This window comes from Mustela erminea, chromosome 18 (genome assembly GCF_009829155.1).
Source record: "Mustela erminea isolate mMusErm1 chromosome 18, mMusErm1.Pri, whole genome shotgun sequence".
NCBI classification, from domain to species: Eukaryota; Metazoa; Chordata; class Mammalia; order Carnivora; family Mustelidae; genus Mustela; species Mustela erminea.
The window spans coordinates 24,080,282-24,093,064 of record NC_045631.1 but is presented as its reverse complement, the minus strand read 5'-3'; the positions used below and the strand labels follow the sequence as shown (position 1 = coordinate 24,093,064).

At 43.6% G+C, this 12,783-nt stretch overlaps 2 protein-coding genes across 6 annotated transcripts in view; one reads left to right on the top strand and one right to left on the bottom strand.

Moving 5' to 3' along the window:
• Window positions 1–9,547: 9,547 nt before the first annotated feature.
• Window positions 9,548–11,013, bottom strand: ZNF830 (zinc finger protein 830). The gene has a single exon (XM_032322760.1). It carries the CDS (start codon window positions 10,966–10,968, stop codon window positions 9,859–9,861), a length of 1,110 nt encoding a protein of 369 aa, XP_032178651.1. The 5' UTR covers window positions 10,969–11,013; the 3' UTR covers window positions 9,548–9,858.
• Window positions 11,014–11,037: 24 nt separating this feature from the next.
• Window positions 11,038–12,783, top strand: part of CCT6B (chaperonin containing TCP1 subunit 6B) — a 28,161-nt gene continuing 26,415 nt past the window's right edge. For 2 of the 5 annotated variants that reach the window (XM_032322752.1, XM_032322749.1), the window contains exon 1: window positions 11,040–11,282. In XM_032322752.1, the coding sequence (XP_032178643.1) occupies window positions 11,146–11,282 (137 nt within the window). In that variant the 5' untranslated portion in view covers window positions 11,040–11,145. Of the gene's footprint in view, window positions 11,283–12,783 lie in introns of all 5 variants that reach the window. The other 3 variants (XM_032322751.1, XR_004280872.1, XM_032322750.1) reach the window with 3 other exon arrangements.

Below are 12,783 nucleotides of genomic sequence, written 5' to 3'. Positions count from 1 at the left end.
GCCCACCGAACCTCACCTAGGTTCTAGAACTTCATCAGAGCCACCCAGGCACCCTAGATTGGGTTTTCTTGTATGAAGTCCTGGTGGTCATATTTTTTGGGTGGCAAGTTAGTAATTTTCAAAGGGAAAATTTATCTGACAAAGAGGTGAGCCAATCTGGGAAGCATTAAGTTCTGTCCCTTCCACCGGACTTCAGGCTGGCTGAGAGGTAGTATTGATGCCAGCTGGTTTCCCAGCTTTGGTTGGTGGTGATGAGCTGAAGGCTAGCTGAGGACAAAGCACAAGCTGACACCTGCCATCCTCCTGGGTGGAATATGTGTGACATTCTTCCAGGAAACTTCCAACTATCTTAATGTTAATAAAGCTTTTCTAGAGGAAAAAACAACCTTAGCTTGATAATAGCAAGGCCTCCAGTATCCTGAGAGCCTTCTTTACCATATGAAAGTCCTTTTGGACACCTCCCTTATTCCTTACCTCCCCTAGCTCCCAAGTATAGAATGAGCCACCCCTCAAACCCCTGGGCAGCAGCTCTCTGCACAAGGGTCCTGTCCCAATGATTTAATAAAACCACCATTTTGCAACAAAGGTGTCTCAAGAATTCTTTCTCGGTCATCAGCTCCAGATTTCACCCCACCAAACCCCACCTACATCGCAAAACAATCTCAGGTAGAGGTTGAAGATCAATTTGAATGCTTCCTTTCTCTCTTGTACCCTATATGCCATTTCCTTTATACCAGGAGAGCTCCTATCCCACTTCACTCCTCTGGGAGCTTCTGTCCGTGCCTTCTTACAGAACCTTCTTGACCATGCAGCTCCCTGTGCTCTCCCTCTCCTGCCTTCAGCTTGTCTTGGTCTTGGTGATAGTAAAGGAAAAAACTCCATTGTGTGTGTATATATATATATATATATATATATATATTTCCATCTATATATATAGACCACGCTCTCTGAAAACTAAACTTCTGACACCAGACGTGTGGGTTTTCTACATAGGGCAATGAAGGGGTTTCGGTTAAGGGTGTGGTCCCACCAGACTGCCCCTTTGCCCCCACTTCAGATGCCAACCCCACGTCCAGAGTGTCACCTGAGCTGCTTTCTGTCCAGCTCTAAATTAGAGCTTCCCAAGCCCCACTCTGTGGGCTTGAGAAACGTAGTAAAGCAGCTCACAGAACTCAGGAGAACAGTTTAGTGACTGGATTACCTGTTAAGTGAGAAAAGGATGGAACTCAGGATATGTGGGAAAGGGTGACGAGCTTCCATGCCCTCTCTGGACACACTACTCTCCCAACACCCCCACACGGTCACCAACCTGCAAGCTCAGCAAATCCCACCCTTTTGGGTTTTATGGAGATTGCCTCACGTATGCATAGTTGACTAGATCATTGGCCATTGGTGATTGAACTCAATCGGTAGCCCCCTTACCCCCTCCCTCCCAGAGGAGGGGGAGGGGTGCTGACCTGAGCCAAGGCAGATGGTTAAAGACTGAGCCACCCAGATGCCCCTGACAGGGAATTGTTTTGAATAACAGATGACACCTTTATGCCTCTCACCTCTCTTAGGAAATTCCAAGGGTTTTAGATCTATGCCAGAAATGGAGACAAAGGCCAAAATATTTATTCCTTATTATAACTCATAATATCGCAGTGATAGAGGTAGAGGGGCCTTAAGGAGTGCCCAGATAGCATAATATTCGCAGATGGTAAAACTAAGACTTGGGGAGCAAACCGACTCAATAGATGACATACAGCTGGTGAATGGGAAAAGTCAGACCATAGACTTGACTCGCTCTCTTTCTGCTGCCTATACCAGTAGTTTAGTGAATAATTGGTTCCCGCTCGATTTCTTATACCACTTAAAATACAACCAGCTCATAGTTTTCTTGAATGTAAGGGTCTTGTCTTCAGTCATTTATTTAATAGTATTATTGGCCTGTACTAAAAGTATTTGCATGCACTGAATTCATTTAATCCTCTCAGTAATTCTAGAAGGTAAAAACTCTTACTCTCCCTGTAGTGGAGGAAACCAAGGGTGAAGTAGTTTACCTAACATCGTGTAGTTCTAGTTCAAGAGTAGAGGACCACAAGGCCTGGTCTAACTTGTTTCCTGGTTGCAACCTCTGGAACTGAAGTCATTCTTCTTGATCCCACCAGTGACCACTAGAGAGTAAAACTGATTGGTGAAATGGAGGAAGGTAGGGCAGTGTGGGCAGAGTCTGTTAACAAACCTCAGAAAACACTGCTTCCAGCCTACCCAAGGTCTCTGAACAGCACTGGGTTTCCATAATGTTGATCGTAAACTTCCCTGACCTTAATTCTTGGTATCCTGAGGGATGCTCTCCCATTTTCCACATTTCACTATTAAATAACAGAATAGTGGGGCAGGAATCAAGTTCCATCTACTCTCTCTCTCTCTTTTTTTTTTTTAGTTTGACAGACAGAGATCACAAGTAGGCAGAGAGGCAGGCAGAGAAAGGGGGTAAGCAGGCTCCCCGCTGAGCAGAGAGCCTGACTCGGGGCTCGATCCCAGGACCCTGAGCCGAAGGCAGAGGCTTAACCCACTGAGCCACCCAGGCACCCCTAGTTCCATTTGGTGTTAAAGTTAGCCATTGCTGAGTGACCTTGGAGAAGTCATTAGGTGGTGGAGATAACAGTTATTTTACCTTTGGGGGGGTGTTGAGACTTGAAAACTAACGTGAAGGTTGTGTACAAATGATACTCTCACTATGTGAGTATAAGGTAGTGTTAAATGATAATGATGTGGGGTAACAATGGGGAGTGTGGGATTGGTGCCTAGAGTAAGCTTCTTCACTTCTGCACATCAGTTTCCTTGTTTGCAAAACGAAGGTCTTATGTCCCTTGCAGGGTTGTTCTAGGATTAGAGACAGTGTATGTCGAACTCTCACACAGTGCCAGACATATGGTAGGAATCCAGTAAATAGTAGCTATTATTAATAATAATAACCTGACAACCTGGCTTGGTTGACCCTCTCTTATAACCACATTTGGCAGAAGAGCAAGCAAACAACACCCCCACACAACGAAAACAGCGATAACCACCGTCAACCACCCAATCAGAGTGGTCCCCTGAACTCCCCTAAGAGTGACCGCTGGCTCCCAAGTGCCTACGAAGCTGCCCAAATGCTGTTAGCGAAATGGAGGTACAGCCAGATGGAACTCTTTTCCTCCTCTGAGAGACTGGGAGTGATTTCTGTGAAGGATGGCTGAATGCAGTCTCACTCTAAAATAGCTTTGACTGCCAAGTGACAGGAGGAGAGAGCCAAATGAAATGGTGGTGGCAGAGAAAGAGGATGGAGGGCTGAGAGCAGCTGGGAAGCAATGTGTCCTCGCTGACTGTTTGATCTTACTCGACCAATGAATCACTTTCTTCCCCCTTCCCTCCACTTCAGAGGCCTCTAGGCGGTCAGGGCTGCCCTCGCACTCTCGCTGACATATGGATATTTCTATTGCTTGTTTGGTGCCATGAGGACTTCTCATTAGCTGCTAAATGCCAAGGTGGCCTGTTACACCCCAGAGGCTGTTGTGGATACCTCCTTGCGCTGCTGCTCTCGAACAGGTGAGAGCCTCATGTGCTGGAGAAGGGAGACACAAGGGAGGAAAAGATTTCTCAGCCTCCTGATCCACTGAGTTGACTTTTGTTCTGGCTCCAACTTCCATGAGTTGACTTGGCCTTTTAAGTTTTCTTTCCTTCCTTTCTCTTCCTTCCTTCCTTTCTTTCTTTTTTAGAAGATTTTATTTATTCATTTGACAGACAGAGATCACAAGTAGGCAGAGAGGCAGGCAGAGAGAGAGGGAGCAAGCAGGCTCCCTGCTAAGCAGAGAGCCCAATGTGGGGCTCAGTCCCAGGACCCTGGGATCATGACCTGAGCCGAAGGCAAAGGCTTTAACCCACTAAGCCACCCAGGTGCCCCAAACAAAAACAATCTTGACTTGTCATGCCTCTTGGTAATTAAAAAGACTTGGCCATGAAAGCCCACTACTGAATGGCGACAACTGATTTCAACATAGTGCAGTTATGCTCTCCTGCCTTTTCCATTCTCTTTAGGGGGATTCAGGGTCAGTCATTAGCTCACAAATAGTAAACATTTGAATCACCAAATGCTGAGCACCATGTGAGCTTAATAAGGGCCTGGATTTTTTTTCCCCCAAGTGTGATGGAAGCATGTGATAAAGGGTTTTCAGTGACAGTGACTTGACCTACATTTTCAAAAGATCACTCTACTTGTTGATAATGGATTGTGGCTAGGGTGTGTGTGAGGGGTGGCCAGGACTGGAGACAGAAAGGAGCAGAGAGGTTCTGGGCGTATTTTGAGGGGGAGATGCCAGGACTTGGCTAATGCATTAGATTTGGGGGAATAAAGGGGAATGAAGGAAGACTCTCAGAAGGGTCAAGGGTAGAGATGTAATTTGAGAGTCATCAGTATATAGGTGATATTTAAACCCATAGAAAGGGATGAGCTCACTGAGGGAGGAACTGTAGATAGGAAATAGAATGCAGGGAAAAAAAAAAAAAAAAACAAAGGAAAAAAGAAAATAGAATGCAGAATTTTGGGATTTTTTTTCCCTGTTCAAATTTAAAGCTTCTCAAGTAATTCCTTATATTATACAGGCTACTAGACGCTAAGAATTAAAAAGCAATCTAAAATGATCTATCTAGTCACCATTCCTACCCATATACTTACTCAAATCCCCCTACACAAACATCTAGCCAAGTAGTGCATCATTAACAGGAAACATATCATTTCAAATGACCATGATCATTAGAAAGTGGCTTTTCAGGGTGCCTAGGTGCCTCATTTGTTAGGCATCTGCCTTCAGCTCAGGTCGTGATCCCAGCATCCCCTCATGGAGCCCCGTGTTGGGCTCCCTGCTCAGTGGGAAGCCTGCTTCTTCTTCTTCCTCTCCCCCACTTATATTCCCTGTCTCTGTGTCATATAAATTAATTTTTAAAAAAGTAGCTCCTCTTCCTATTAAAATTTTAGGTAAGTATCTATACTTCTAGAAAAGGACAGTGTTGAGAGTGAAGGGGGCAGGGCACTATTCATAATTACACCAAGACAAATGGGACTTATGCTGGCCAAATCTTATAAGTAAAAGCAACAATACTTTAGACTATCTGTCTCCAGAGTCAACTGAGTGACTTTAAAAATGTTTAAAAGGTGGGCGCCTGGGTGACTCAGTGGGTTGAAGCCTCTGCCTTTGGCTCAGGTCATGATCCTGGGGTCCTGTGATTGAGCCCCACATCGGGCACTCTGCTCAGCAGGGAGCCTGCTTCCCCCCTCTCTCACTCTCTGCCTGCCTCTCTGCCTACTTTTGATCTCTGTCAAATAAACAAATAAAATCTTTAAAAAAAAATATTTAAAAGGTGAGATGCTGTGTCTCAGCAACATTAAAAATCTGGAGTTAAAAGAAACCTCAAGAAAATCACCTGCTCTAATTACCTTAGTTTCAAAGAGGGAATTAAGGGGCATTACATTATTAGACCAAAATCAAGTTAGCATAAGGCAGGGGAAGTCTATCTTACTCAACTTAGACGGGTTTATTGGGATGTAATCCCGTGGGAAGTCCCAATAAACCAGTTTTAAGTTGAAAGTACATCTAACATAACCATCTCACCAAATCATAGCTCAGCCTACCCTACCTTAAACGTGCTCTAAACACTTAATGTTAGCCTACACTTGGGCAAAAATCTAACACAAGGCCTATTTTATAATAAAGTGTTGAATATCCCATATAGTTTATTGAATACTTCACTCAAAGTGAAGGACAGAATAGCTGTCAGTGTAACAGTTGTTTAAACTTGTGATCACGTGGCTGACTGGGAGCTATGGCTCATGGCTGGTGCCCAGCATCACGAGAGAATGTCATACAGGCTGCCGCTAGCCCAAGAAAAGATTCAAATTCAGAACTTAAGGGGCACCTGGGTAGCTCAATCGTTATGCTTCTGCCTTCGGCTCAGGTCATGATCCTAGGGTCCTGGGAGTGAGCCCCACATTGGGCTCCCTGCTCAGAGAAGAGCCTGCTTCTCCCTGCTTGTGTTCCCTCTTTCTGTCAAATAAAATCTTTAAAAAAAAAAAAAATTCAGAATTCAAAATTTGATGTACAGTTTCTACCGAATGTGTATTGTGTATCACTTTCCCACCATTGTAAAGTCAAAAAATCTTTAAGTAGAACCACTTTAAGTGGGGGACCATCTATAGTAGACATACTTGTATTACATTTCAGTTTAAAAACCCCTTTTACACATGTGTCATGAGACCTGAGATTTTAAAAAAAGATTTAATTAATTAATTAAAGATTTTATTTATTTATTTGACAGACAGAGATCACAAGCAGGCAGAGAGCCCAGTGTGGGGCTCGATCCCAGGATCATGATCTGAGCCGAAGGCAGAGGCTTTAACCCACTGAGCCACCCAGGCGCCCCATCATTTTTTTTTTTTTTAAGATTTTATTTATTTGAGAGAGAGCTGAGGGGAGGGTGCGGAGAGCACAGCATAAGAGTGACAGGGAGAAGCAGGTTCCCTGCCAAGCAAGAAGCGCGATGTGGGACTTAATCCCAGGACCCTGGGATTATGATCTGAGCCGAAGGCAGACACTTAACGACTGAGCCCCCCAGGCACCCCCTACATTATCATCACTTGGTAGTGGGGTGCACTAAGGTTAAGAGATGTGACTTCCCCAAGATCACAATGTGATCTAACCATTACAATGTAGAGTGGGAGCTTGAACCCATGTCTTCTCTTTTCTCTTGCCATTTCCCTGTTCTTCCTATTGCTCCATGCTAATCTAGTGACTGTTTATACTAAAGGTTTTAGGTCCAAGTTAATTTTTCTCCTGGAATTTTAATTCCACAGCCTCCTGTTTCCTGGTGTGTAAAAAGCAGTCATTACTTTCTTCATTAAAGGAAATACAAATATGAAATCATTTTGCAAGTTGTAAGCCACTGGGCAAATTTATATTTCAAGGCTAGTTCAGCTTTTTCTTCCCCTCCAGCTAGGGGAGCTACATTAAATTGTAAGTGAATGGGTGAGAGGATTACCTTTCTAGCATTTACAGTAACTCTAATAAATTGTTGGCTAAATGAAGGGGTTCTCTAAAAAGAAAAGAGTGACTGGAAGAAATCCGTGGGACTAAGACTTAGAATTTGGGAATGTTGATGGATTCACAGGCTAATGGTGAAAACTATCTGACCCAGCTCAGAGGTATAAAGGAGCTCTCCATTGTGTGGAAGATCAGAAGGATTCACTAACCCCTGTAGCTGTTTACATTGATTGATTTCCCTGATTTTGTTTGGGGCCCCACCATTCATTCTCTGAGATACAGAGCATTGGGAACAGAGCTTTCTGTCCCTCCTAAAAACCCAGTGCTGTTTATACGTATAGTAACATATCTGGCATTCCTTAAACTCTTTGTGTTACAATTAAGGACCCAACAACCTCAAGGGTACTCAATTGTTAAAGTTCCAACCCCTCAGAGCATGGTGTTCAAGACCTTCTACAACAGTTCATAATCTATCTTTCTAATCATAACTTCCACTCTTGTCAGGAATAAACCTTCTGCTCTAAACTGGTCTTCTCACTACCTCCTGTGTGTTTTATTTTTCCTCCTGCACAACTTTCTCTTTAAGTCTGCACTGTCCTTTATTGTAAGCCACATATGGCTAGTAATTGAACTGTAGCCAGTCCAAATTGAGATGTGCTATGTGCTATGTCAGATACACCTAGATTTCAGAAATCTAGAACCCCCAATATAAAATGTTTCATTAATGATATTTAAATATTGATTATATATTAAAAAGTGAATATTTTTGATATATTGGATAAAATAAATTACATTAAAACGAATTTCATATTTTTTTACTTTTTCATGTGGCTTCTAGGAAAAGAAAATATACATGTGGCTTGCACTGTATTTTTAAATGGAAAGTTCTCTGCTAGATCATTGGCCTAGCTTCTTAAGCCAATGTAAAACAAGGCCTACTACTCAAGCCCACCTTCATATTTTCTCATTCTAAAATAAAGGAATGGATGATAGAAAAATGTGAGTACATGTGGGTTTATACATTTAAGGTAGGCTATTTAAGGTAGGTAAATCTGCTACCATATTGAAACTTCTATTACCAGTCAGCTGACAGCTCAAGAAAAGACTTTCTGCCAAAGACCACAAGATAGTCAATGTGCTCAGATAGTCAATGTGTTAGAGAACTTCTCTAGGGACCCACACTAAAAACCCCCAAGCCCTTGAATTTCATCTTTATCCCTCCTGTTTTTCTTCTATGTCTAGTCACTAAAATATTGGCCCTTTCTGTGAAAATTTTTCAACTTCATTCCTTTACTCTCAGTCTATAACTAATCAAAGTCTTGCTCACCTTGCTTTTAAAATCAGTTTCCAAGTAGTCTCCCAGCTTATTTCTCCCCATCCACATTCATTTTATAAACTGCAACTAAAATCATCTTCCATAATCTTTTATGCAAATACAATTTTTTTGCTCTAAAACTTCCACTTTTCCTATACTGCTGACAGAGAATTCCTTCATTTAGCATCCAAGCGAGGCTTTTTCATACCTTATATCTTGATATTATTCTCCATAAAACCTGGACTTTAGAACAACTAGACTTGGTTTATGTAAAATACTTAGAACCACACCTGTCATGTATTGTAAAAGCTGTATGTTTTAGCTATTATTATTGCTACTGACTTTCATTTGAGTATGCTGTATGCATTTCTACTGCTGGAACATTGTTAATTCCATTTTCATTTGAATACCTCTATCAATAAAGGGAAAAGGAGTGATTTAAACAATCAGTTATAGGAATAAGCTAATTGTTATTCCTTGAGAAAACAACTTATCCTCCCAACAATGGACAGAAACTGAACCCTAACTTACTATAAAATGTAATAAAATTTAACACTGGGTGAAATCTAAATAAAAGGTAGTATTTCTTTCATACAATAGATGGCAAATTATGGCATATGGTATTTCAAAAAAACAAAGTCTGAAAAATATAAATGGGTTCTGGATTTAGGGCCACATTGCTCTCCAACTTTGGTGTATATTAGAATAACCTGGGAAGATTTCAAACTAAACAGATGCCTGGGACCCACTCCAGATTTATTGAAATCTTTAACCTTAGGCCTTGGGCACACAGTTTTTTAAAAGCTCCAAGGTGATTCATATGCATGTTTTCAAATGCTTGGTGGGTGATCTCCATGTGCACCTCATCTGAGAATCATTGGTTTAATCAAGAGAAACATTTGGGAGATCGATCGATCTATCCATTCTCCTAGTGCATGTTTTTGAAACAGAGCAGACTACTCAGAGAACTGATTTACCCCGAATGACTTACATGTTTGCGAATAGTATTCATAAAAACAAAACAACCTCCCCTCCCCCACCTTCCTGAAAAACACTCTGGAGTTCATTTACCAAATACCAAAATACCAAATACCAAATACCACACTTGGTATTCATCCAAAAGTTTGTCTGTTGGCTTGGCTTCTCCTTTTTCATAAATTTCAAAACAGAATTATTACTTAAGTAAATATATATTTAACTATGTATAATACTTACAGCTTACAGATTTGACAATTCAAAATTATACACTTAAGTAAATGTGTGAAAAGTTGACATTTTAGTATACAGACCAAAAATTTCAAAAACAACTTTACCTCAAAAAATATTTTACACCAATTTTCAAAGTGCTATCTTCACAGGTTCATTGTCTCTCAACAACCCAGTTACGTTATCAAATCTCGAGGCATGAAGTAACCAGTACCCTATCCAGAGACAGCACTTTTGGTACTGTTGCTGACGGTATGAAAATCCTGGGTCTTTGAAACCCTATAACAAAGCCCCCTTTACCCTCCAATCCTGAGACAACAAATCTTGTAGTTCTCCCTCATCATCGCTGTCAACATTCTCCTCTTCCTTTTTCTGAAGTTCTTTTATAGTCAGAACCTCTTTAAGCTTATTTTTTATTTCATCCTGGCGATTCCGAAGCTTTTCCACCCGACGGTAACATTCTATCTGCTCATCGATTTCCCCAATTTGCCGGTCCAACCGTCCCTCCTCATCCTCTTCAGCAACTATAGCTTCGGAAATAGTATTGACCTGTCTCATGGCCTTTTGAAATTCGTCCCACTCTTTGTCCATCTGATCCTTTGGGGCATCAACCTTTCGTACCCTAGCATCTATCTCAGGGTCGTCAAAAAAGCCTTCCGGTAATGCTTCCGCTGTGTTTTCTCGCCTTTCCACGACTTTTTCATGTATTTCTGCCTTCTCAATTGACCCCGAATGAGGAATTAAAGGGGCCTTGGGAGGATTTGTATCCGAGAAACCGCTTGGCAGCATACTTGTTGCCTCTCTCGAGGAGGAAAGCGAGGGTTCCTTGCCCTGTGAGTCGGGCGGCTGCTTGCTGGTGTCCCCTCTTTTCCCTTCTCCTCCCCCTTCCTCCTCCTCCTCTTCCTCATCTTCATAATCAGGGAGTAAACCGAGTCCCGAGGCCTTACTGAGGGTCGCTCTAGCCGAGTCCTTCCCTGCTCTGTCAGAGCTGGTGGGCAAAGCGGATGTGGAGGGCTGTACCTGAGGCAGCGGGGAGGCCTTGGGTCTTTTGGCATCTTGGCCATCCGCATCCGGCGCCTTCCTCTTGGCTGACGGGGGCACGGCGCTGGAGGACGGACCCTGGGTGGCTTCCTTCGCGCCTTTGAGCTCGGCTACTTTCTCACGGTGCTGCTTTCCCAGGACGTGGGTCTGCCACAGGAGCTCGCTCTTCACCGGGGTGTTACACAGGGCACAGCTCAGCTGCCCCAAACGGTTGTACTTCGCAAATGGAGATTCTATGCGTTTCCGATTGGTGCTCAGACGCTGCTTTTCCTTCATCAAGCGCCGCAGCTCGTCCTGATTCACCACTCGCTTCCCCGCCGGAGTGCGAGCGGAGGCGGAGGACGCCATCTCGGCGTCGGGACCCAAGGCGACTCTGGCTTCCGTGCGGGCGAGGTCTGGTAACGTCATTTCCTGTCTCGGCGAGGATTGGCTGAGGCTCCGGAAGGCGGGCGGCGGCGCCGGGATTTCTCTCGAGATCCGGGCTGAGGTGGTTTTCAGTTGCCGGGCCGCACGCTCGACGCTGCTATGGCTGCAATAAAGGCGGTAAACTGCAAGGCCGAGGTGGCGCGGGCCCAGGCGGCCTTGGCTGTCAATATATGTGCCGCCCGAGGGCTGCAGGATGTGCTGCGTACCAACTTGGGGCCTAAGGGCACCATGAAAATGTGAGATGGCACGGCGGTTGGAACGGCGGTTAGGGCCGGGGGTTTGTTGGGTGTCGCGGCGCGCTCTGAGGCAGACGTTCCGCGAAGAACCTGGAGCGACGGGATACCTTCGTTCTCATTCCTGTACGGAGGTCACCCCTAGCCCGGGGCGGAAGGGCAGCCTCCCGAGGAAGGGGCCCCGAGTGAAGCTTGTACACCCCCACTCCTTCACTTGTGTTAAAGTTCATGTGCAGTTGCGAGTCAGTTCATCTCGTGTGTCTTGAGAAGCATGAGCCATTTAACTCCCCTGCGCTTTGGGACTACATGCCCTTAGTTTGGTTTTTCCCGGCCCCGTGTTGTAGTGGTAAGGGCACCCAGGTCTTGGAGCCCGGCAGGCGTGGGTTCAAATCCAAGTTCCCTTCTAGCTGTGCATCGTTAGGCAAGTTACTTGCACACTCTGTGCCTACGCTTCTTCCTTTCTATTCACCCCTTCGGCATATATTTACTTAGCATCACTATTTTTTTTTTTTTTTTTAGAAGAGTGAGGAACGCTAAAATGTCTAAGAGGAGGAGTACATTCTAAGAGGAATGAGCAGAATTAATGGCGGAAGAGGGCGCTTGTATGCTATTTGGTTGCTGGGAAAATAGAAATGGTGAAGATTATATTGAGGAAAGGGACTAATTACCGAAGGGAGTAGGGAGAGGGAGAAGCCTCTCAGATAACGGGTTTTTGATTAGAGTCTTGAAAGGTAAGTTAGAGTTCAGTTGGAGAAGGGAGTAAAAAGGCCTTCTGTAGTAACTTCAGGAACAAGAAAGCCCATTGGTGTAAATCCAACAAATAAAAACAAGCATGCTGTATTAAGGGAACCACAAGATTTTCCCACAAGATCTCATTTGGTAGATGCAGCAGGAAAAGTAGACATAAGCCAGACTGGGAAAGGTGAACAACGTCATCATTGCTAAATAATCCAGATTTTACCTTGAAGGTGATGGAGAGGATAAAAACTCATGGAAAGATTTTTGATCAGGTAGTTAAATGAATCACACTACTTTTTAGAAATAAATATAGTGTGTGGGGTAGATTCAAATTCAGAGATACCAGGATGCTGACTAAGTAGTCCAGGCTAGAGATGTTGATGACAGTGGACACGGAGAGGAGGGATTAGATGGAAGAAATACTTAGGTTGTGGAATTATCAGAACTTGATGATCTAATAAATGCGAGGGGTGAGGGAAGAAACTAGGCTGAGTGAATGAATGGTACATTGTACCAAAGTAAAAAACCTGCAGAAAATTTATAGTTTTGTGGTTTATAGGCTTCCAAGTATTCTTTGACTAAACTTCTGTTCATAACTCATCAGTTCCTCTTAAACTTGTAAATGCTCCATTTGGAATGAAATCATCATAGTGGTCCATATGGGAAGTAATTCTATAGGCTGCACATGGTGGTGATTACCATGGTGTTGCCCCATGGTACTTGGAAGTTTTGAAGCTCAGTTCCTTATACTAAGGACGGTGAGTGG

Excerpts from the sequence above, each read along its gene's own strand:
- ZNF830 (XM_032322760.1), bottom strand. The coding sequence starts at position 10,968 with ATGGCGTCCTCCGCCTCCGCTCGCACTCCGGCGGGGAAGCGAGTGGTG.